This window comes from Anastrepha ludens, chromosome 2 (genome assembly GCF_028408465.1).
Source record: "Anastrepha ludens isolate Willacy chromosome 2, idAnaLude1.1, whole genome shotgun sequence".
NCBI classification, from domain to species: Eukaryota; Metazoa; Arthropoda; class Insecta; order Diptera; family Tephritidae; genus Anastrepha; species Anastrepha ludens.
Genome location: NC_071498.1, coordinates 37,579,665 through 37,605,401, shown reverse-complemented (window position 1 = coordinate 37,605,401; position 25,737 = coordinate 37,579,665). Strand labels below are relative to the sequence as shown.

Sequence of the window (25,737 nt, the reverse complement as noted above, 5' to 3'; positions counted from 1 at the left end):
TAAAAGCCATTTTACATCATTGGCAAGACCCATTTTTTAATCGTGGATGAGTTACGCCACGATGCTCGAACGATTTACTGGTATAGATATGTACTAATAATTAGAGATGATCTTCACTTGGAAGCCATCCGTCACTCAACTGATCATCTTTTAACAACGCGCTTGTGCTCGGCAGATGCAAGCAGCTTCTTCGGTGGCTCGCCGTCAACGGCTATGAAAATATTCTTTTCACTGATGAGAAAATGTTAACTGTTGAAGAAGTATTTAATAATTAAAACGACAAAATCTATGCTAAAACTTCTAAAGACGGAAAAAATGATGTTCCAAGAGTCCACTATCCAGCCTCCGTAATTGTTTGATGGAGAGTGTCTTGTAAAGGCGTTACGTCTCTTTATTTCTGCGAAAAGACCGTCTGAAAAATGTATCAGGAGAATGTCTTAAAATGAGTGTTGAAGCAGTTGAGCAGCCTTGAATTTTCCAGCAAAATTCCGCTCCAGCCAACAACGCAAAAACCACCCAGCAGTGGCTGAAACACAATATTCCTGGGTTCATAGCTGCAGAAGATTGGATGATTGGTCGTCTGGAAGTACCGATATGAATCCATTGAACTACAGTTTGTGGTCGGAATTGGAGAACATGGCCTGTCGAATACCTCACAGAAATTTGGAGAGTCTGAAACAATCTTTGGATTAGCAGCGACGTCAATATCCATGGAAACCGTGAGTGCAGCAATAGGTGAATGGCCTAATCGTTTGAAGACTTGTGTAAAAGCAAATGGTGACCATTCCGACTAAAAATTATATATATAGTTTTTAAAATATTTAAGTGTATTATAATTTCATATCTATAACAGACTTAACTTGTAACAGAACTTATGACTTACGTCAACGTCAGAACGGCAGAAAAGAAAAAGTTTTCGATGAAAAATGGCGATGAAAAATGGATCTATTTTGATAACCCTAAGGGTTGAAAATCGACAGCGAATGTTCATGCTTCAAAGGTTATGTTGTGCATCTGGTGGGATCAGAAGGGTGTCATCTATTATGAACTCCTTAAACCATCTCAAACCATCACTAGCGATCGTTACCGACTGCAGCTAATGCGTTTAAATCGGGCTCTCAAAGAAAAGCGGCCGAAATGGGACGATAGACATGACAAACTGATTTTACTACATGACAACGCCAGGCCACATCTTGCTAAATCTGTCCAGAAATATTTAGAGGGACTGAATTGGGAAATCTTGTCCCACCCACCGTATTCTCCAACCTTCGGACTACCACCTGTTCCGATCAATGCATTCAGCCCTTATTGGAGAGCGGTTTACTTCTTATGCGAGCATCGCAAACTGGCTCAATAAATGGATCAAGTTAAAAGAACTCGAGTTTTTCGTCAGAGGAACCCGTATGCTGCCGACTCCTAACGGCAAATGATCTTTTGTGAGGAACTTTTTCGTGGCAGAAGTAAACTCGGAGGTTTTTCTTTGCCGCTATTAGAAAAAAACTTTTTCTATCATTGGGTAATTTGGCTGGTTCATACACGGACTTGTGAACTTCCCATTCGCCTACGACGGCCGCCACAGAAGAAAAATAGCTACCAATCTACTGTTACTAAGCATTATTTAGCAGTGTAACAAAAATAAGTTAAAAAATACCGTATTCCAACTAAAGAGTAACCCAGCAGGTGTGAATATCCTTAATACATATATTCGAAACACATTCCCATCATTTTGCTTTCTTAGCTGAAAGCTTCTACTCCTCCAAAAACCTTAAGGCACCCGGTGGTCTAGAAATTTCAAAAAATCGATTTTACCGAAAGTATAGTTTCTTAAGAAAATACTGTGAAATTTTCATGCGGAAAATCCCAAAAGTATAGCTTCTACCGCCCATTAACTAGGTAGAGAGCGGTCCGGCTTTTTTCGGTCTGGTGTTGTCAGAAAAAAAAACATACAACCGAATCGTCTGGAAATTTTAATATATTGTTCACAAAATCAATTGCCATCCATCGCCCGTACTAGAATTTATTTCAATTATTTCGTATTTTTTTGATTAAAAAACTGAAAAAAAAAATGATTTTTAGAGTCTGTCAAATTCAAAACCACGCCATTAAAAAAAAAACACAAAAATATTCTAGAACGGGACATAACTTCAGTCAAACTGATTAATAATTTTTTGATTTTTGTGTTGCAGAGATAGAAGAGCCAAAACGGACAACACCGTCCAAGTCCAATTTTTCAGCGCTATTTTTTAAATTATTAAATTAAACTTTTTTTCATATTTGTATGTAAAAGAAGTTAAATAAAAAGCCTACAAAATTTAAAAATGGTTTTTCATTTTTTTATTGTAAAAAAAAATCCCTCAAAATGCCATACATTTACGAGCTCTAGATCACCGGGACTCCTTAAGCACAAATTCTTTAGCTGCTATTGCAGAGCCACACTGGGGAGTTAATAATTGCCACACATTTTTTATTCATTTTTTTTTTATATTTGTTGCCAATTAGTCGATAGATAAGCAGTTTCGCCGGTTTCTAAACTTATTGCCGCTACTATAGGAAGTTGGTTGTTAGAGATTTTTTGCCACACAATCAATTACCACGCGCGTGCAACGGCAAGTAATTTAACACTCACACTTTCGATACAAGAACAAATGTCAATTTCTCCAAAGAACTCCTGTAAGCGAACAAATTTCGATTGGAGCGACAGCGGCAGTTAAAATATGGCAGCCAATCACATTGATGAATTACGAAATTCTATTATTGTTGCTGCCATTGAGCCCAAGATGTACAAATGGCTAAGACGATGATGATGATGACGATGACCAATGCAATTATTAGCAACGGCATTATTATATAACAGTAACAGTAGTTAAACTTACAGTACTTGCAGGTTGCGTTAAATTTTGTTGCTGTCGTGAAGAATTTGAAGTTTATCGCCGGTATGCAACAAGCGGCCAAGCCAGTAAGAGTGTTGAGCGTGTAGGCATACCTTTGTAGATTTTGAGGGGGTTGGTGAAACTAGTGGCGCCAGCTGCTGTTGCTGCTCACAGCAGTGGACTGATTGGCGAAAACAAATGAAGCGATAAATGTGTGAAATGGTTGCTGTACGACTAGAGAGACATGGGTGTGAGTGTGGGTGAATGAAGTGTTGAGCTGTTGGCTGTAAATCTACCGAAAAGTTAACACTAGTAAAGTTAAACAATTACAACAAAAAGTATACTTGTATAAAAACAATAACAGAAGCCATACGCTCGGCACACAACTGTACAGACGAGGATAGATTGCTGTGAGTAATGAACGTACAAAATCGAGCGTGAAATTAAAATTTTTTAAATAATAGCACAAATTTCCAAAAAAACCACAGAAACAACCCACATATATGGGATTCAATATATGTACGTATGTAAACGTAGTATGTATAGTTGAGCCCGCAATCCGCCTACGGATACACATTTTTGGATAGCTAAAAAGTACTAGTTTTTTAAATAATATGTAGGGTGATTGCCTACGCGGATGATGTGGCATTAATTGTTAGAGAAAAGTTTATAGATACCCTGTACGATTTAATGCAGGGATATCTGAACGTAGTTGTGCGATGGGCAGCAGACTGCGGCTTATCGGTGAATCCTCTTAAGACGGAGCTGGTCCTTTTCACGAGGAAATATAAAATACCCAGAGCTCAACTCCCCTCGATGGAGGGCGCTCCGTTGGTGCCTTCTGATAAGGTGAAGTACCTAGGGCTAATAGGGCAGTAAGCTAACGTGGAAGCCCAACATTGAGGAGAGAGTAAGGAAGGCAACAATGGCCTCGTATGGATGCAAGGGTACAATTGGCAAGAGATGGGCCTCTCGCCTAGAATTGTATTTTGGCTCTATAATACCATAATAAAGCCAATCTTGTTATATGGAATCGTTGTCTGGCGGAACTCAGTGGAGAGGATGACATCAGTTAAAAAGCTAGAGAGAGTGCAGAGGTCTGCACTCATTGGAATCAGTGGGGCGCTTCGAACTACTCCTACTCTGGCGCTTAATGTAATGTTAAATGTGGTACCTATAAACATCGCAGGCAGAATTGCCACTGCACGTACCGCGATCAGACTGAGGGGCTTGGGCTATAAGTTCAATCTCACATATGGGCACTCAAGCATCCTCAGAAACTATGAGTTCATTCCCGCGTCGACGGATCAGTGAGTGCTCTCGCTTAGTTAAAGCAGAACTTTCTCCACCCATATTACACCAAGCGAGGAGTGGGCCGGGGGCAACACTTGGGGACAGGACCTAGTTAACCTGTTCACGGATGGCTCGAAGTTGGACGGTAGGGTCGGAGGAGGATTATTCTGCGACGAGCTCGCCATCAAACTCAAATTCAGGCTATCCGATCACTGCAGTGTGTTCCAAGCAGAGGTGGCCGCAATTAAAGAAGCAGCTGACTGGCTACTTACTTGCGTAATAACTGTTAAGAAGGTAAATATTTACTCCGATAGCCAAGCGGCCATTAGGGCCCTAGGCTCTATTATGGTGCATTCGAAATTGGTCAGGGAATGCCTGGTCTCTCTTTGGATTGCATCAGAAATCTTCGATATAAAGACAATCTTGGTACATGGTCACAGTGACATTGCTGGCAACTGTGAAGCCGACGAGCTGGCCAGATAAGGGGCCGGAGAGGTAGTGTGCCCGCGCAAGGAGAGGATCGGGATTCCCTTGACAACCTGCGCTCTACTCCTGGAAGGATGGGCTTTGCACCAACTCAGCGAGCGCTGGGCAAGTACACGAACGTGTAAGGTCGCGAAGTCCTTTTGGCCACGTTTGGATAGGAGGTGTTCAAGGGATATTCTGAGGATGACGAAATCTCATCTCTCAAATTTTGTGGGCATCCTCTCGGGGCACTATCCGCGGGGTATATAGGTATACATGCCGTGAGACTCCGAATTACCTCGAGTCCTCTTTGCGTCAGCTGTATGGAGAATGAGGTGGAATCATCTTAGCACCTGCTCCTCAGCTGCCCAGCTCTCGCGGGACTAAGATTTAAGCATCTTAGTTCTCACTTCTTTTCTTCGCCTGCTGATATACCAGGCCTTGATAACAAAAATCTGATGAACTTCATCAGCAGCATAAAGAGGTTAACACAACCGCAGGCTAGCCAAAGTTCATAGTCCACAAACACTCAACCCTCCCTATCTCTTTTCCGTTCGTCGTTTTTTCCTTCACCTCTTTTCCCCCTCTTGCAATATTATCACAAAGGATGAACCAAACTTCGTTCGTTCAAGTGGGCCCACTCTCTGGGCAACCATCACTACCTAACCTAACCTACCTCGCGCGCCTTCGACCTACCCGTGACCAGAAAAATTTTGAGATCTAAAAAGTAGGTGTACTTGCAAAGCTTTCGCTCAGTTAACCGTGAAACGTTGGTCTCCAGAAGCAGACAACGGCTTTGAAAGGGGACATCAATCAATTCATTAGACCTACGGGTAGACCAACTCGAGGGTTTCCTGCCTAAGTAGCTCATCTACCCAGCAGTTTCCCGCAATATACCTGTGACCAGAATCCCAATTGAATGCAATGTCGGAGTATTCAGATGATGTTGAGTGGGAATTCAGGCATGCCCGGCTAAAGTCAGACTCCCCGAACGCATAAATATCGAGCCCAGGCTCCTAATTGGGTGTCGTAGTAAATTTTTACTTCCCTGACAGTAGTCACAGAAGTGAGCAACTAATCAACAGGTGTCTCAAGCTCAAAGCTTTTGAGGATATTGGAATGTTAACAGGTCTAGCTTGTAGCCCGAACACCTCAATTTGATTGTATTACGTGCAGCGGCAGTTTAGCTTTCGATGTTCACGAATACCATATTCAGCATTCTGTTCTAGAGCAGGAGTGGTCGGAAGCGCGTTTGATTCCAATGGGTGCCAATGAATGACATAAGTTTTAACTATCATTTTTTCCTTCATATTTCCTTTTAATTATTTCTTTTATCATATAAAGATATATTTCATTCTATAAAAAAATCATATATATAATGAAAGTGCAACATTTTTACACATTTACATCAAAATTTCAGACTTTTTATTCTTTTAAAACTTTTAGGTATAAAGTTTCAAGGTACATTCTCCAAGATGGCTGTCATACAAATACGAGTATTTTCATATAAAAGGAGATGGCAAATATAATACAATAAAAAAAATAGTAAGACAAAACCCTGGACTGAAATTTTTGTTCAACTTTGAGAATTCTAGCATGTAGCATATTTTCGTATAAACTGTATCCAAAAAGTGTGCATCACTCACTCCCATATATTTCATATAAGATGTTATTCAACGGTAAGACCAAAGCCGATAAAGAGGAGTATGCCCAGAAATGTACGCTTTAAATCCTTCGTAAGCCCAAACAAATGGTCCGTATCAAAGTATGCACTCACCGCATTGAATTCATCCTGACGTTGCATGTGATGTTGTATGAACATAACATTATGAATAGCCTTTTCCAACTCGAATGGATACTTCTTGCGCTGCGCCACATCACTCAGTGAATCATCTAGGCCGGATAGCACCGAGGGTAATCCATTGTAACCGCTTAAGGTGCTTAAGCCGCCTCCCAAAGCACCTACCAGCCCGCTAAAGCTGTACGAAAGCAAAAAGTGAGTGAGAGAGAGAGAGAGAGGCAGAGAAGAAAACAATTCATCAATGTTACAAGTAAACACAATATATGTAAATAATGTAAATAATAAAAACAGTAAAATGAAACTGAAAGCAATCACATGTTCTCACGCTCTTAATAAAATTTAATTACCGATTTGTGGCGCTGGTTGCATGCAGCCCATTGCAACCGCCACCGCCTATGCCGCCCATGCGTCCCTGCATGCGTCGTAGCGAATCTGGACTGGAACTGCCCGAATTCATTTGCATTTCGTCCATGAGCGCTTTGCCGAATTTGGTTTTGCTGAACTTGGTGCCATAATTGATTTTACTGGCCGCTAAATCACGCAACAGATCCTTGGGTACGCGCATCAACAGCAGCTTGGGCAGGCGTTTGATAAAGAAGGCACGCACCCATGGCGCCATTTTGTGTGTGCTCGGCTTGCGGTAGTGTATATTGAGTATAATAATCGTGATGACAACACTCAACCCGACCAGCAACATAGTGAAGAGTAGATATTTCCCTAGTAGTGGCAATGCCAACGATGTAGACGGTATGATTTCGGAGATCAGCAGGAAGAACATAGTTTGCGAGAGTAAAATGCTGATGCAAAGTGCGATCTTTTCACCAGAATCGGCGGGCAGATAGAATACGAGCACCGATAGATATGAGATGCCTACGCAGGGTATAATGAGATTGACGGTGTAGAAGAGAGTCTTGCGGCGAAGTGTTATGTTGAAGAAAATATCTGGAAAAAAAAGAGCGAAAAGAGTGGATTGAGTGAGTGAAGAGCAATGCGGAGTGTAAGATAAAAATTAGATATTGTAAAACTAATAGGTACAGTAATATATTTAGTATTTTTTACTAATAAGGTAAGCTTCATAGTATTGGAATCAATCGCTCCAATCTCTCTAGCTGTTATGCAACACGTCTTTTTTATTATTATTTTCCGTTACTTCGCCTTAGTATTTTTGAGCCAACATTTATGCTATGTTTGCAGCAAATTTCCATTAGCAAAAAAAAATGTATCGGGTGGATATTAAGAGCTCGAGAACTTAAAATGATAATACAAAACAGAAATATTGCTGAAATAATTTTTTTTATTATATTCTGGTAGATAATTTAGTGGCATTTAATTTTAATAAACCCCATAAAAAGTAATCCAGAGGCATAAATAGCACGAACGACGAAGCCAGTGAACAGTACTACTTCTGGAAAGAAAATCTTCCCCGAATAGATTTAGTACAATAATAAATCGATTGTTAACACGTTCCGTGATTCCGTTGAGTTTCCTGCCGATCCAAGTTTACTGTCGGCGCACTAGAACTTCGGCCATAAAAAATAGTTAATCATCTCTCGATGGCGCAATCCATTCACAGTAACTGCTTCTGCTTGTTGACGAATCCACCGAGGGGGAATTGGCCTCATCACTCAAGATGATTTTTCAATGGAATTCCGGATCATTTTAATGCATTTCAACGACCCCATCAGCAAAGACACGACATTGTTGATGATCGGTGGCTTGAGTTCTTGAGTTAACTGGACTTTCTAAGCCTTAAGACCCAAATCTTTATACAAAATACGGTGTAATGACGTTTGTGGATTGCCTAATTCCAAAAAACGACGAGGAATGGACAAACCTGGGTTTTCTTCAACACTTTCGGCTACAACAGCAATATTTTCTGCTGTTCTTGAGAGAAGTGCACGAGTTTTATTCTTCACATTACTAACTTGACCCAACAGCTCGAATTTGTTCACCAATTTCTGTATTGCGGTCCGACAAGGTGCTTCACGATGACCCAAAAATGTTCGTAAAACTCGAACTGTCTGTGCCAAATTTTCTCCATTTTTATAGTGAATTTTAATAACTTCAATGCGTTGTTTAAGCGTGTATCGTTCAATTTTTATTAGTAGCGTAGTTTCTACTTGTCAAATACCAAAAAATTACAGCTTCAAAAGTGACATCTACCGAAATAGCGGGGTATTCAAAATAACACCTGCTATTGGAAAACCCTTTATATATAAAGTGTCTGTTAGAAGACGTGCCTAGATATTGTTTTAAAATAAAACATGTGCAAATTTTAGTTCTTTCAGGTCTCACGATTTTTATTCAAAATGCTAGTCCTATTGCTATTCTCTACAGAACCGGTCTCGACTCATTCGGACGAAAAAGGTTAGGAATTTTGCGCTATGTTGTTTCTAAAGAGCGACCATTTTTTTACTAAGTTTCAATAATTTTAACGCATTGCTCTATTGAGTAAATATCCTGGTTCAAATTGTACTTCTGCCTGCTTGACAAATGTAAAATATGATATAAAAATTGGTACCGTCTAGGAAAGACATTTTATCTTGGCCGAGCTCCTTCTCGAATTTGTGGTCTGGTGGGACAGTAAACTCGCTTTGACAGCGGAGTTAACTCAACTTTGGCGTCCTAAAAGAAAATGTAAAATGCTTTTACATTATACGTTCAAAGTAGCCATAGCTGCTATCTTGTGTTAAAAAACAATGAATATTCTCATTATTTGGAAATGAAAATGCTGAAACAGCAAACCAAAAAATGAAGCTTACAAATTATCCTTATTAACTAAAGATATGGACAGCTCTGATAGCCATCTGTAATCGATAGACCTGACGTGCTAGTTTAGACGAAAATACAGCTATTTCCAGTTACATCTATATACATATTTCTGAAACCTTGCAGATCTCTTAACTACAGTGGTGGAAATAGCTTAAATACGCAAATTTAGCAATTTCTTGTCTAAAAGTAAAGCACCATTTTAAACTTAAAAAATAAACATATAAGCAACAATTTTTTTAAGTGTAATTTATGAAAAATTACAAGATCTGTTCGTCGATTAAATATAACATCAGGGAGGTGAAATAATCAACTAGAGACTCATAAACAATTTATACCTTACTTTTGGAAACTAAGCCTTGAGGGTTAAAAGGGCGCAAGGAGTGAGGTGTTTTTGAAAAAGTGAGAATGGCGGAAAGGTATACTCACACTTTTATATTTACACACATACACATATGTAGGTATGCACCATATGCGTGTACCTCCGTTAATCGGTTTAGCTTTAGCTGAATTGAATTTTGAAATGAAATGAAATAATCAACGAGAGACTCATAAATCTTAACTGCGCTTCTTTGCTGCCTTCGTAATTTCTTTTTTTTTTGTATTTTTCGTTATCCTTATTTTTGATTTATGATATGTGAGACTTTGAGGCTTATAAACTGCATGTGTTCGTGCATGTATGTAACTGTGTGCGTAGATGTACACAAGTGTGCGTTTTAGCTGAAATGCAAGTGCGTGTTCGCCCATTTTGGCCATGTTGACAGTTTGATTACACTTTGTATGCAAAATAATAAAGTCTTAGACAGGCGCACATGGGCATGCCCGGGCTGCAAGCTCACTGGGAGTATTTGTCAGCAAATATCCCCTCTACATACCTAATACGCTCTATCATGTAGCTAACATAGGCAAAATACATGCACACAAGCATAGAGAGTTGAAATTTTTAAATGATTTCGTATATTTGCTCAACATTTTTTGTTTGTTTATTTACCATTTTCTAATTTTCAAAACGGAAAATTCTCTGCGAAATTCCAGCAGGACTTCACATTTGTCAATGGGCACACAGTACCAAAAAGGGAAAAATATATACCAAAATTTATGCATGCATTTCAATTGTATGCGTGTGTGTGTGTTTGTATGTGTGTTTTTGTTTTTATAAAGTCATACACAATCGTACATTGAATTGGGGATATTTATTTGTCTGTACAAACGAAAATCCCCAATAGACTGTTTCTCGATTTCAATTCAACGCGCGTTGTCATGCCGGCTTTGTTGAGGTTTGGGACAGACACCAAGCATGCGATTGAGAATTCTTGCTAAGCCACAAACAGTACAATAATTTGAGTTAAAAACCGAAAAATGAAATATTTTCGGGATTAATACAAATCATGGCGCTTAGGTTTAGATAAATGGCTATAAATTTGTGTATGTCGCATGGAATGCTTTGGCTCTGGAAGGAAAAATAAGAATGAAAAAATAGAAAAATATGATTAAATGAAAAAACTAAATCAAAGTAAAATAAATGAAGTATACATATATAATCAATTAAAATTAAAGAAGAGACTAAATTCAGTAAATTAAGTGATATGAAATAATCTTAAGAATAAAAATATTAATTAAATTTAGTTATTTTTATGAACCAAAAAAAAGCAATAAACTTAGTTAAATTAATTCTATTAAATTATTAAAAATAAAATAGAACAAAATGAAATGAAAATTAAAAACACAACTAAATAAACAATAAAAGTAAATGTTATGAACAACAAAAAATTTAATTAAATAAAATAAAGTTAATGAAATGAACTAAAATTAAACAATCTGAAATAAATTGTACCACAATGAAATTAAATGAAAATAAGTAAAATAACAAAAAATGCTTTAAAAATTTTATAAAAAAATGAAACAAAAATTTTGAATTAAATTAAAAATATAAATGAAATAAAATAAAATAAAATGAAATAAAGTAAAATAAATAAATAAAATGAAATAAAATAAAATAAAATAAAATTGCCGCAAGGGCTTCTCTCATTAGAGAGTTGACGGGCATGACAACCCCGCGGCCCCTAGTCACGACCCCGCACGGACATCCCTCACCGAGGGGTGCTGGAAGTAACGACTCCACGGCTCCGAAGTTTCAGCGAAGATGAAAACATACCGCTAAAATGCCTAACATGCCGGCTGCGTGAATGCATGTCTGAAGGACACAGTTAACCCAGAAGGAAATCTGTAAACCACCTGGCAGAAGGTTTAAAATGCAATTACCCGTTTCGAAAAACGGAGAGCCGCATTATAGAGGAATCTAATGATTGCAGCCGAGCGAGGATATTCGCTCAAGTGTCGGCAGAAGCCACGGCTGCCGGCGAGGGCTCTGCTCATCGACATCAGATAGCGGAGTCGCCAGTGGCACAACAACAACAACACGAAAACCCCAACATTGCGACAAGTGTTTCTCAAGTTAATCTTGGGACCACAAGAGCAGGCCGTGTTAGATAGCGCATTCAATGGACAACGGAAATGAATGAATATGTCCTGCGCTGCTACTACATTTCCACAAATTGTGAAGAACCGGAGCACATGACGACCTATCGTGAGAGAATGCTAGACCTGTTTCTAAGAAGATACAGACATCTGAATGGGAAGCTTACCGAAAATAGCCTTGCTACAAGAAAAAAAGCAATCTTCCAACACGAATATGCAAGAAAAGAAAAGCAAGAAGAAATTAAAAGTGCAATACGCAACGAGCTACGACGAGTGGAAAGAAGTGAAGAAGAAATAACACCAGAGATAACCGAGGCACGCAACCCACAGCCTGAAAATTTAGCGGAATTTACCAACGTACAACCTGAAATTAACTTTATTTATGAAAGTAACGAAAGCGATAGTCCAGACACTAATGAAGAACGGGAGGTAAAATACACTTTCAATAATTATCTGGCGAATTATGAAGGTATGGATCCTTTACAAAGACCAAGGATACCCCGATTAGGCGAATCGGAAAAGTTAAACGAAGTGGTAAAAACACTTAACTCGAAAATTCTGCCAGCATATGTCGCCAATAGCACCAACTTGGAATATGTTAACACTCTTATTTATGTTTCTGCCCTCACTACTGTACGATTACTGGGGAAGCACCCAAAGGTGCAAACATTTAAAAATACAACGACGCAAAAAACACCAGTAGTTCCTAAGTGGCAAAGAAGACTCCAAACACGAATTACCGGTCTAAGAGAATCTTTAGGGAGGCTTACTTCATTTAAAAATGGTGCTAGATCTAAAAGGTTGTGTAGGCATATATCTAACATCATCACGCCGCTTAAACCTCAGACTGTAGAAATTCACCAACTTTCGGAGATAATTGATAGGAAAGTGCAGCAACTCGCCGCTTACTCAAAACGATTAAGAAGATACCTCAAGAGTAATCAGAAACGGAAGGAAAACCAGCTTTTCCACAAAAATCAAAAAAGCTTTTATAGAAATCTGGAACAAAAAAGCAATGCGGAATCTCAGACATGGTATCCACAACAACAAGATATACAGCAGTTTTGGGAGAATATATGGGCACAAGCAGAACACTTCAATGCTGATGCGAATTGGTTAGCCAATGAAAAAGAAAAATCGGACAACGTAGCACCAATGCACTTCTGCGACATTACAGCAGAGGAAATAAAGAATAATATTTCTACTTCAGCTAACTGGAAATCCCCTGGACTCGACCAGCTACACAACATCTGGCTTAAAAAGCTTTCAGTAAAGCATGAAGCACTCGCAAGATGCTACAACGAGCTATTGAAAAATGCAGCTGTCATCCCAGAATTTCTTACAGCCGGAGTGACCTATCTCCTCCCAAAGGACACACCATCTGCTGACCCAGCAAAATATCGCCCAATTAGTACAACAATGAGTACCACATACAAGCTCTTGACAAAAATTATTGCTAATCGAATATACGAACATTGTGAAATTAACGGCATTTTATGTGAAGAACAGAAAGGTTGCAGGAAGCGCACAATGGGCTGTAAAGATCAGCTTATTATAGACACTGTAATCACAGGAGTAGCTCTGAGAAGAAGGCGGAATTTAAGCGTCGCGTTTATTGACTACAAAGAAGCTTTTGATTCAATGCCGCATGATTACCTATTAGAAATATTAAGAATATATTATATAAAATCGATGCTGCCGCTGTTGCCGTCTTTGGCCGCATAATGAGCAAGTGGAATACGAAACTGGTTCTAAATGGAACTGTTTCAAAACAGATTTCAATCAAACGTGGTATATTCCAAGGGGATGCCTTAAGCTTAAACAAAATGAATTTATCCTTAAAACTGAAGTAAGAGAGCATATTTTCAACCATCTTCTATTTGTTGATGACTTGAAACTTTACGCAAACAAAAAGCATAAGCTTCATGAGCTGATAGATGTCACTAAAGCTTTCAGTGATGACGTAGGAATGGAATTTGGGACAGATAAGTGCAAAATAATGCATCTAATTAGAGGTCAGCTTGAAGAAACCGAAGAGAACTACGCAGTAGATGAAAATATTATTATTGACAACTTGCATAGCAGCGAATCTTATAAATATTTAGGATTTCTGCAACTTAAAGGAATCAACCACACGCTAGTAAAGCAAAACCTCATTAAAAAATTTGAGGCACGACTGAAAGCTATATTAAAAACTAGTCTGAACAGTGGAAATAAATGCAAGGCAATCAATACCTGGGCCATACCCCTTTTGACATACTCGTTTGGAGTAATAAAATGGTCTCAGACAGACATCCTTCGGATTGAAACGCTGATACGCACCACTTTCACAAAGTTCCAAAGCCATTACCCTCAAAGCGCTGTGGAAAGAATATCGCTTCCTCGAAACGTTGGTGGGAGAGGAATCATCAATATAGCGCGTCTACACTTCTCGCAAACTTTAAAGCTACGTACATATTTTCTAAGCAGCGAGTCTCATCTACATATTTAAAGCTATCGCTATGGCAGATAATGGCTTTACCCCGCTAAGTCTGATGGAGCAGAATATCGCAGTACCTGAGGGGGTTAAATCCCCAGCAGAAATGATCGCAGCATGGAAGGCAAAAACAATACACGGTGCCCATCCGCATGATCTCGAAATGGAATGGATAGACGCACAGTCATCCAATTTATGGTTGAAAAGAGGAAAACTATTTTCTGAAACAGAAGGTTTCGCAATCGCTATCCAAGACCGAGTTATTCCAACAAGGAATTTCCGAAGGTCGATACATGGCGAGGCAATAGAAGATAGATGCCGAAGGTGCGGCATTTACGGTGAAACAATCGACCATATAATTGCTGGATGTAGCGTACTTGCCCCCCGTGAATATGTCATGAGACATAACAATATAGCAAAGATCCTCCACCAACAACTTGCGATAAAACACGGTCTCTTACAAGCAGAAGTCTTGTATTTTAAATATGAACCAAACCCAATAATCGAAAATGCAAATTTTAAACTGTACTGGGACAGATTTATATCCACAGATCAAACAGCAGCTGCCAACAAACCTGACATTATCTTGTTCGACAAGAAAAATAAAACGATCGAAGTAATCGATATAGCGGTGCCCCTTAACCGCAATATCCAAAGCACATACTCCACCAAAGTATCGAAGTATGCAGCTTTGGCCATAGAACTGAAACGGATGTACAAAGTGAGGGAAGTGAATATAATTCCAATAATTATATCGACCACTGGATTAGCGCCTAAGCATTTAATAAAAAACTTGAAGAAGTATGACTGCCAACACCTCTTAGAAGACATGCAGAAGTCAACCATACTGGACACATGTGCAATAGTTCGTAGATTTTTAAATATTTAAGCAGTAGCAATCGCATGGGCGTAGAACTTGGACTACGCTCCACCAGAGCACAATCCCTTGAAACTTTTATCTGGGATGTGTAATCTCCGGCAATAGCCGAAATGGATTAAGCTCAAATAAAGTAAAATAAAATAAAAAAAGAAATAAAAAAATAAAAATAAATAAATAAGTAGATAATCTAAATTTTGTTTTTTTTGTCCTTATTCACTTCACTCGGGAGCATAGGGCCTCGACAAGACTCAGTCTTGGGTTGGTTTCGTTAATCTATTTTGCTTTCTGGCAGGGTAGGTGATTAACCTGCTGCTACCAGTCCTATATACGGGGAATGCCCACCTATCGTTGCTTAGGCACAACTCCTTCTAACTGTTTAGAGCGCCATCTGTGTTCCACATTTTTCAGTCAGAAGGATCACACAGATTGTTGAGGACTTCGCTAAATTTTGGTGTGTCTGCGCTATTATCGCGATTGCCCGCCTCTTCTTGCTCGCGCCACTGATGCAATTTGTAATTGTGTGTTTTTCTTTATTTTTGCTTTTGTTAGCAGCCACAATGCAAATAATGCGCTGACTTTTGTGCGAGAGTAAGGATTGGAAGGATAAGGTTTTTGGGGTTGAGAAACGAGGTTTTTAATTTTTTTTTTGTTTTTAGAAACTAGGAAAGTAGGTAAGTTTGGAAAAGTGCGAGGACCGTGGGATTTGAACCCACAACCTATGGGATGGTAGGCTAGTGCACTTACGCTAAACTACCGAGGAAAATCTAAATTAAGTAAATAAGATTAAGCAAAAAAATAAATTTAATTGAGTGGACTTATGAAAAAATCAACGAAAAATTAAATTAAGTTAGGTAATTTAGATGAACGTAGATAAAACAAAATAAAATTTTTTAAATAAAGTAAATAATATTAAAAAAAAATTACAAGAACTACAATTGAGTGTACTGAAGAGAAAGAAAATAACATGAAATAATCGACTTGTATTTTACGATTTTATGGGTATCTACTTTTTATTTGCACCATTCAAAAATCGATATTTTTATTTTGGCTTTGCCATCTTCATATTTCTACCGAGTGAAAAGGAAGTGATTAAATATATCGTTTCTTTCTTCAGTAAGTTGAAAAATATGGGACTAACTCGTGAAAATTTTCAGGCAATTTATTACGATTTTTGACGTGGATTATGAAGACGGAAGTGTATTGATCAATTCTCTTCTACTTTTGACGCTACTAAGACACTGTGATCCGTCGATCCTTGCAGGGTGAATTTTGTAAAGGCCGTCGAAAGGCCGTTGTTGTACCAGAAACTAACGCAAAGTTATCGATGGTCATCGCTATCACTACATAGAGGCAACCGTGGGCATTGCTGGGACCAACATATATTAAAAATTGCATGAACATTTGTTCGCCAAGCAGATTTGCTCTCGTTGGATACCGCATAATTTGAAAATTTGCTAAAAAAAGGACTCGGTGTAAAGGAATGATGAAGAAATTCAGACGCCGTGGTGCAAAGTACGTCTATGCCATTGTACTCGTAACGGATCATAAATCTTGGATCCATACATACGAGCTGGAAACAAAACAGCAACCGACAGCATGGGTGTTCCATGACTAGGTTACTCCAGTAAAATTTTTGCGCGATAGAAGCACCTCAGAAAATTTAATTATGTCGCATCTGTAGCTTTACCAAGACAATGCGAGCTCTCACGTATTGGCTCACTCAAGAGGGTTTTTAAGCGTCCAAAAGATCGAATTAGTGGGTCATCTACCTTACAGCCCTGATTTGACACGTAAAGATTTTTTTCGTTACCGAGCATAAAATAAAACGCGAGGTCAACGTTATTTAACGCCTGAAGAAGCTGTTGAAGCGTTCAAACAACTCGTTTTGGAGGTATCCACTTCCGAGTATCAAAAGTGCTTTGAAAATTGGTTCAAACGAAAGAAGTGTATTGACTTGCAAGGAGAGTATTTTGAAAAACAATAAAGCTATTTTTATTATTATTTTATTGTTTTCATTATAAATATAGGTAATTGGCGCTTACACTCTTCTTATGGTGTGAGTCTTGATGTTATTCTATAACTGGAGGGCCCCACAGTTTTAAGCCGACTCCAAATGGCTGATATTTTTTATGAGGGCTTTTTCAGGGCAGAAATACACTCGAAGGTTTGCCATTGTCTGCCGAGGGGTGACCGGTATTAGAAAACACTTTTTCTTAATTTTTTGGTGTTTCACGGAGATTCGAACCTACGTTCTCCGTTTGTCAGAATGGTAGTCACGCACCACTGACTACTGTTTTCATTATTGGAGGCAAAATATAAAACATGTAATATTTTTTGGTATATAATATATTTATATGTTCGAGGAAATAGTTAGAAAGTTATTCACAAATTAGCCATCGCCTAAAATAGTCTATTGGTGAATAGTTTGAAATAATAATTAGCTTTTTGCTTTTCGACATTGAACTACTTTTAATAAAAATGGAAATAGGGAAAAATCAGAAAAAACTTCCCCAGAACACACTTATTGGTTTTTTAATTATTTTTTCTCAACAGATTCAATGTTTCTAAAGTATTTGTTTTTATAAAATGGTGTCTAGATATACATGTTTTAATTACCTGGATATGGCTCAGCGCAACAGGGATAGTATTTCTCATGACGCTCTGCAGGCACACCCAATATATCCCATTCCACGCTGGGATAATATTCACGCAGGTCTATGCCGATTTCGACTTTGTTGTCTTTATCGTTCCTTTGATTGATGTGCTTTAAGTCAATCTGTGACAGAGAGAGGAGGAAAATTAGAAAAAATTATTGAAAAACACTATCAACTCTTATACCATAATTTTGTTTTTTAATAATCATGCATTACCAATGATTTTGTTTTTTATCCCAACAACTATTTCTGAAGTTGAAAGAGAGCCAGGAAAACTTTAATAAACAAAACTATGGACTTAAGAAGGGGATGCATTAATTTAACAAAATTTAAATAAAATTTATAAAAATTTGCTAGTCTAGGTTTCTAAATAATGCATAAGTTGGCTATGTTGAATACCATATTTTTATCTGTGAGCGCCCGTTTTTCCTTATTTTTGCTTGATTGGCAAAACTAGTTTTACTAGAAAACTACTGAGTAGGGGGTAACGTATTAAACGATTTAGTATGAGCACCCCTACCATGTCCTTAGATACAATTTTTTAGATGTTTCAGCATGGTCTAAAGCATAGGCCAGCATAGACCAAAATATGCATATTTGTAACAAATTTAAATTTTTTTTCCAATTTGATGAATTTTTAATTTTGTTTAAATTTTACCTGATCACCATCATAGGTCCATGAGCCAAATTTCATGAAACACGTTTGCTGATCGAACGGAAAGTAGCGTACATCAATTTCACAGGACGATTTGAAAATTGCAGGCGGAGTCCAAACAACTTTGCCTGTGTAATGAAGAATGGCTTTGGTCATGGTGGTTACGACGTACTCGCCATCGGCGCTGTTCGAAAGAGAAAATGAGAATGTGTTACATTTCTAAAGAATAAGGTTTTTTCAATAATCTTGTAGGATACAACACTAATAATAAAACAGTTGCGAAAGTTCAAATTTAAATTTAATTCAAGAAAATGTTTTTTAAGTGAGAAATAGAAATTCATATTTTAACAAAAGTGACAAAGCAAAGTTATTTCGAAAAACATAAATCCAATAAAGTGTATTTTTATAGCATTGCCATTTAATTTATTATAACGAAGCATTAAAAAAATATTTTTTAGTATGGCTGGCACCTCATTTTTATCAAGATTTGGCAATTATTTAAAAAAATTGAAATTGGTTCATTGTTCTCAAATGAAAGGTGTTTAACAAAATTGAATAACAAATATTTTTGAATAAAGTTGCCACCTAAGTTTTTTATTGCAAATTTTTATATTAATATTTAATTATTTATTAGAAATATAATTATCAATAATTATATAAGATTACGGAAAGCAATACTAGCTAAGACTAGCGGTCCAAAATATTAATGAAAAAATAGATTTTTGATTAGAAAATGGAAATAAATTAAATAACTCTAATAAATTTTAAAATATGAGTACCAAATGAAAGATGTTTAGGAAAGATTAACGCCAAAAAAACCTCTAATTTTTGTTGGAAAATTCAAAATATTTCTGAAGGGAAGTTCCACCAAAGCACAGAATTTTCTACAATGGAAAAATCAAGTACCAGTAAATGAATTTTTATTTTTGGAAGGCTTAAAAGCGAAGGAAATTTATGAACGAATGTTGAAAGTGTGTAAGGACTTAACATTTGAGTAATTGAAAGAGATTTAGTAGAAGCCCTAGTCATCTCACTTGGGCAGTGTAAGCAATATTCTCACGGAAGTATTGGGTTTCAGAAAGCTGTATGGACAATGGGTGCCGCATTCGCTAATAATGGCTAAAATGGAACAAAAACACATTCGAATACGACTTTCTCAGCAACATTTAGAGCGTTTTCGGAAGGATAAAGTAGGTTTTGTGTGCCGGTTCATCACTATGATTTGATCCTAAATTAAAACAAGAGGCTTATGAGTGATAAGAACCTGGTTCTTCAGCTCCAAAACTAGCTCGTGTCCAGAAATCGGCCAAGAAGGTGTTAACATCAGTTTTTGGATTGCAAAAGGAATTTGTTCGTTGACTACTTGCGTACTGGTAAAACAATAAATTCTGAATATTATTCTGCAGTCTTTCCAGATTCTCAATTCAGGGATGGACTTCATAAATTGGAATCTCATTGGAACAAGTGTATTGATGTTCAGGGAGACTATACTGAATATTTAATCAAGTGTATTTCAAACCCTAAAATTGTTTTTATCTCATCGAAACGCAAAACTTATTGAACAACCTAGTATTAGCATTGACTTACTTATTTTTTTAAATCTAAGATCAGTTGAATACAAACGTACAAAAAATTAACTCTGTTACAACTACAGTACTTAGAAATTGTAAGCCTCCTGAAGGTCCGAGCAGTGAAGTTTGTTTATGAATTAAAAAACTGCAAACAAATACTAATGAAGTAACCATTTCGAATGGCTGCAGCAAAGAATAATTAATCTTATACACCGAATTAATTAATTTCTTTTTTAAGGACAAGCAAAACTGAGATTGATTCACCTACTGACTACTTATCACCCCGCGAATTGTACATTGGACATTCTGAAGTAAGTAACTCAACTTATTTGTAAAGAACCTTTCTGTGTCTAATAAAAAAAAAAAGTTTTTGTGTACAGAGAAGAAAGGGAAATTAAGAGAAAATAACTTGCCATAGTTTATATATTTAAATTTTTTTTATATGCAAGTGAATCCGCGTCTACCAGTCTTTTAGTGAAATTTAAATTTGGACTGAATTGTTGCGCAGCAAATTTATTTAAAAATGATTTGGTTTAAATAGAAAATTTGCATGAAGATGTTATTTTTCTGCGGTATAAACCTATGAAATGAGCCTTTTTTCCATTTCAAACGTTTGTTAACAAAAAATGGTTACAAATTTTATCTTCAAAATAATAGCCATCGCTAGCAACACATTTTTCCCATCTCTCAGGCAATTTGTGGATGCGGGGCCAAAAAAATTGGCCGTCTTTGGCCGCAAACCAATCAACGAGCCATTTTTTGGCTTCTTCCTGAGAATTGAAGCGCTGCTCGGAAAGTGCGTGGCCCATCGATACAAATAAATGATATTCGGAAGGCGCCAAGTCTGGTGAGTAAGTCGCTCCAAAACTAGTTCGGTTCCCAATCATACGTCTCCACCAATTCCCGGGTCGCTCTTATTCGATGTGACGGTGCATTGTCATCAAGAAAAATTACTTTGCGACGCCGATCGGCATATTCTGGGCGTTTTCGGTGCATAGCGCTGTTCAAATCGGCCAATTGTCGTGCACCGACAACTGTTTCACCTGGTTTTAATAGCTCGTACCAAATCATACCACGCTGATCCCAGAAAACACACAGCATTGCCTTGCGGCCGAAGCGATTTGGTTTGGCCGTTGTTTTTGGCTTGTGGCCGGGCGGACCATACGATCGTTTACACTTGGGATTGGAGAAATACATCCATTTTTCATCACCCGTAACGATTCGATGCATAAAAGACTTCCTTTTGAACCGGGAGAAGCGTTTTTCTTCAATTGATAACAGATGTCCGCAAATCGTAGTTTGAAGACGCAAAATTCGAAATTTTTAAGAGCGAAAAATGCATTCTTGTATGAAACGTAACAAACAATGAACTGAATATTGTTGACAGATGACAGATGAAAATAAAAAATAGTTTAAAAAAACTAAAAAACACGCTTTTATTGCTAATCGAACTAAAAAGTAGAAAATAAATTTTAATGACAAAGAGACCTATAATGAAGTAATAGCAAATCGAACGATCAGTCATAGTCAACTACCTCAGAATAGAATTATAACAAAAATTAAGATGCAAATAGAGTAATTCAAATTAGAGTTAAAAGCGAGGGATGCTTGATATAGTAAATATTACAATCATTCTATTGGCAACTACCTATGTACAGAGGGTTATGAAAGTGAAGCAAAATGCATTCCACGCTTTTAACTCTAATTTGAATTACTCTATTTGCATCTTAATTTTTGTTATAATTCTATTCTGAGGTAGTTGACTATGACTGATCGTTCGATTTGCTATTACTTCATTATAGGTCTCTTTGTCATTAAAATTTATTTTCTACTTTTTAGTTCGATTAGCAATAAAAGCGTGTTTTTTAGTTTTTTTTAACTATTTTTTATTTTCTACTTTTTAGTTCGATTGGCAAAAAAGCGTGTTTTTTAGTTTCTTTAAACTATTTTTTGTTTATTATGAATGAAAATTATTGTTATCATTGCAGTCAGTGAATAAATGATTCGATATATTCGTGTTATATTTAATTCCTTTCTTATCGACTGTGGGTCTAAAACTATGCAGTTATCGGCCGTGATAAAGAAGTAATCGGGATGAAGAACTTATTTCGTGGAGGGAGCCTGAGAAACTGATTTACAAGAATAAAAAAAGATTTTTTCATTTTACAACCAAATTCACCTTACTTTTTGCCCACAGGTAAAAAAAGAAAATATTAATCCTGGCAATCCTAATAAGGATAATGGAAAAATTTTATCAAATTATTACATTGTCATCGGTCCTTGATCATCATCATCATTAGCATTACAGTCTTGTGCATACCATTGCTTCCACAACTACGGTTCTCCACTCCGATCGATTCTCTACTACTCCTTTCCAGTTTGTGATACCCATTTTCTGCAGGTCGGCTGTGACCTCATCTACCCAGCGTTTGTTTGGTCTCCCTCGACATCTCCGTCCAATTGGTTGTCTATGGAACGCTATATTGGCAGCTCTCCATTTGGGCATTCGGTACATGTGCCCCAGCCATCTGATTCGTTGACTTTTTATAAAGCGTATTGCGTTTCCATTACGTATCAATGTGTCTAGCTCATGATTGTATCTTATCCGATACGTTCCGTCATCTCGCCGGGAAGGACCATATATTGTTCGCAGTATCTTTCTTTCAAACCTTAGTATTTGGTCCATGTCTTTTGTTTTAAGTACCCATACCTCACTGCTGTATGTTAGTATGGGTCTTATAAGCGCTTTATACATTGCTATCTTTTGATCTCTTGATAGCAATCGGGACTTGAATAATTTTATGTGAGCAAAGAATGCTTTATTTGCCGCACTTACTCGGTCATTTATTGCCACGGAAGTGTCAGAATTACTGCTGATGAAAAAACCCAAGTATTTAAATTTGTCGACCTTCTGTATGCATTCACCATCTATTTCAATGTGTGCATCTTCACTCGGTTTCTTTGCGAAGTGCATATATTTCGTTTTATCTATGTTTACCCGTAGACCCACTTCTAAAGCTGTGTTTTTCAATCGCATATAAATTTTCTTAAGCTCATGTTCATTCTGTGCAATCACGACAATGTCATCGGCATAAGCTAACACTTGCGAGCTGCAATTAAAAATCGAATTGCCACATTTCAGTTTGCATACTACCTCATGTAGTAATAAATTAAAAATTGTCGCTGATAGTGAATCGCCTTGTTTTACACCTGATGAAATGCTGAATTCGTTGGTAACATCTCCATTTATCATAACCTTGGCATTAGTGTTTGATAGTGTCATCTGAATTAGTTTTATAATTTTTACCGGTATACCTTGTTTAAGCATTATGTCGTTCAGACAGTTTCTATTGATGCTGTCGAAAGCTTGCTTAAAATCAATGAACAGACAGTGCAGATTTAGTTCGAACTCTCTGTGTTTCTCAAGAATTTGCATTAGTGTGAAACATTGGTCTGTTGTGGTCTTACCCTGGCGAAAACCGCACTGGTAGTCATCCAAAATTTCCTCAGCATATACGCTCAACCTTTTGTTGAGTATATTTGTAAAGACTTTATAACCAGTGTTGAGGAGAGATATGCCTCGATAATTATTACAATTTGTTTTGTCGCCTTTTTTATGTAATGGTACTATAAGGCTATTGTCCCATTCTTCCGGTAGATGTTCGGTTTCCCAAATTTTGCGTATCAGTTCTGTTATCATGTTATTGAGTACTTCACCGCCGTATTTTAGAAGTTCTGCATTTATTTGGTCACTTCCGCTGCTTTTATTATTTTTTAACTTTTTCAGACTTTCTACCACTTCGTTACGACCCGGTGCTTCTATGAAGTTTTCTGCTGTAAAGTATGTCTCATCTATACAGTGTGGACCGTAGTCTGTTGCATGTTCTATATTCAGAAGATCACTAAAGTATTCTTGCCATCTATTCAAAATTTTTTCTCTTTCTGTTATTATTTCACCTTCCTTGTTTTTGCACAAGTTTGTTCGTGGCTGATATGTCTTTGTTTGGCTTCTAATTGCGCTGTACATATTTCTTACATTTCCTTGACTGAAATCATTCTCGATACGCTGAACTTTGCTGTTGATGTCCTGTTTTTTCCTTTGTTTTATAATTTTCTTTGCGGCTTGCCTTTTTTTGTTATATTCAAGTAGGTTTTGTCTTGTTCGTTTGTTTAAATATTTTCTTCGCCCTTCGTTTTTTGTTTCAATAGCTGCTTTACACTCTGCATCGAACCACTCATTTGTGGTGCATCTTTTTGTGCCTATTTTCTCTTTAGCTGCTCCAATAACCGCATTTTTTACTTTAGCCCAGATTGTTTCTGCTGAGTCTTCCTTTGTTACGATTAGATTACTCTTTATGATTTCTTGGTATGCACGACGCTCTTTCTCATCCGCTGAAATTCGCTCAGTACTCCATTTTACTTTCTTGAACCTGCGATCGTTGCCTATATTTGAAATTTTTTGCCTTATCCTGGCAATCACCATGTAGTGGTCAGAGTCACAGTTTGCGCCTCTAAACGATCTGACGTCAATGACCGAGGTTGCGTGTCTTTTATCCATCAATACATGATCTATCTGGTTCGATCCTCTCCTTCCGGGCATTTCCCAGGTTTGCTTATGAATTTTCTTGTGTGGAAAAGAAACGCTGCTTATCCACAGCCCGCTGCTTAGACAAAAATTTATTAGTCGTGCACCATTATCGTTCGATTCGTCGTGTAGAGAGTGCTTTCCCCCAACGTCTTTGCTAATATTGGTGTTTCCCACCTTTGCATTTAAATCTCCGAGGAGCATTTTTATGTCATATTTACATGATTTTGACATCACATATTCCAGTTCTGCATAGAAGGAGTCTTTTGCAAAATCGTCTGCGACATCGGTAGGCGCATACGCGGCTACAACTGTTATGTTCTGAAATCTTCCTTTGAGTCTCATGAGGCAGAGTCTTTCACTAATTGGCTCGAAAGCCATTATACTTTCTCTAAGTTTTTTGTCAATGTAAAAGCCCACACCTAGCTGTCCTCGTTTGTTTGGACCACTGAAGAAAATTGAATAGGCTTTCTTTCTTATCTCACCATGATCCGCAAAGCGTATCTCTTGTAGAGCTGCTAAGTCAATATTATATTTCATACACTCATCCGCTATTTCGGACATCTTGCCGGCTTGTAGCATTGTTCGTATATTCCAAGTAGCAAAACGTAAATCATAGTCCTTAATTCGTTGCTTGGGTCGGTATCTTTTGATTGTATCAGTTATCCGAGGCTGTTGTTGTGGATTCGCGACAATAAATACTGGTATAAGGTTGTCAGCCTTAGGACCAGTCCCCTCTAGGAGAGCCAGATCACCCACTTCTTTTGTTCCCTTTCCTTCCACTGGGGTTTCCCACTTTGTGAGGTACCCAGTCTCTGGTTAGGGTTAACAGTTTCACCGCTCGAAGGATTCAAGTTGGGAGATTGACAGTAAGAGGTGATATACATCATATCTCAAGATCAGTATTCCAGTTGCACATTACTGCCCTTTGCGAAACCCATCGGTCCTTGATAGGTGTGCAAAATTTCAAGTCGATCAGATGTTTAGAAGCCGGTGAAAATTAAGCTCAAAGATTCCGTTACATACATACATACATACATACATACATACATACATACAACCCGACCTAATAAAAGTGTGTTAAAAAAAAGATTCAAAGATTCAAATTCACCTTACTTTTTGCCCACAGGTAAAAACAGAAAATATTAATCCTGGCAATCCCAATAAGAATAATGGAAAACTTTTATCAAATTATTGCATTGTCATCGGTCCTTGATAGGTGTGCAAAATTTCAAGTCGA

At 37.5% G+C, this 25,737-nt stretch overlaps 1 protein-coding gene across 1 annotated transcript in view; it reads right to left on the bottom strand.

Moving 5' to 3' along the window:
* Window positions 1-25,737, bottom strand: part of LOC128868686 (acetylcholine receptor subunit alpha-like 2) — a 49,516-nt gene that overhangs the window by 6,759 nt on the left and 17,020 nt on the right. Inside the window, exons 3-6 of the mRNA XM_054111078.1 lie at window positions 18,345-18,525; window positions 17,649-17,808; window positions 6,777-7,371; window positions 6,406-6,607 (exon numbers count right to left, since the gene is read on the bottom strand). Of these exons, the coding sequence (XP_053967053.1) occupies window positions 6,406-6,607; window positions 6,777-7,371; window positions 17,649-17,808; window positions 18,345-18,525 (1,138 nt within the window). The remainder of the gene's footprint in view (window positions 1-6,405; window positions 6,608-6,776; window positions 7,372-17,648; window positions 17,809-18,344; window positions 18,526-25,737) is intronic.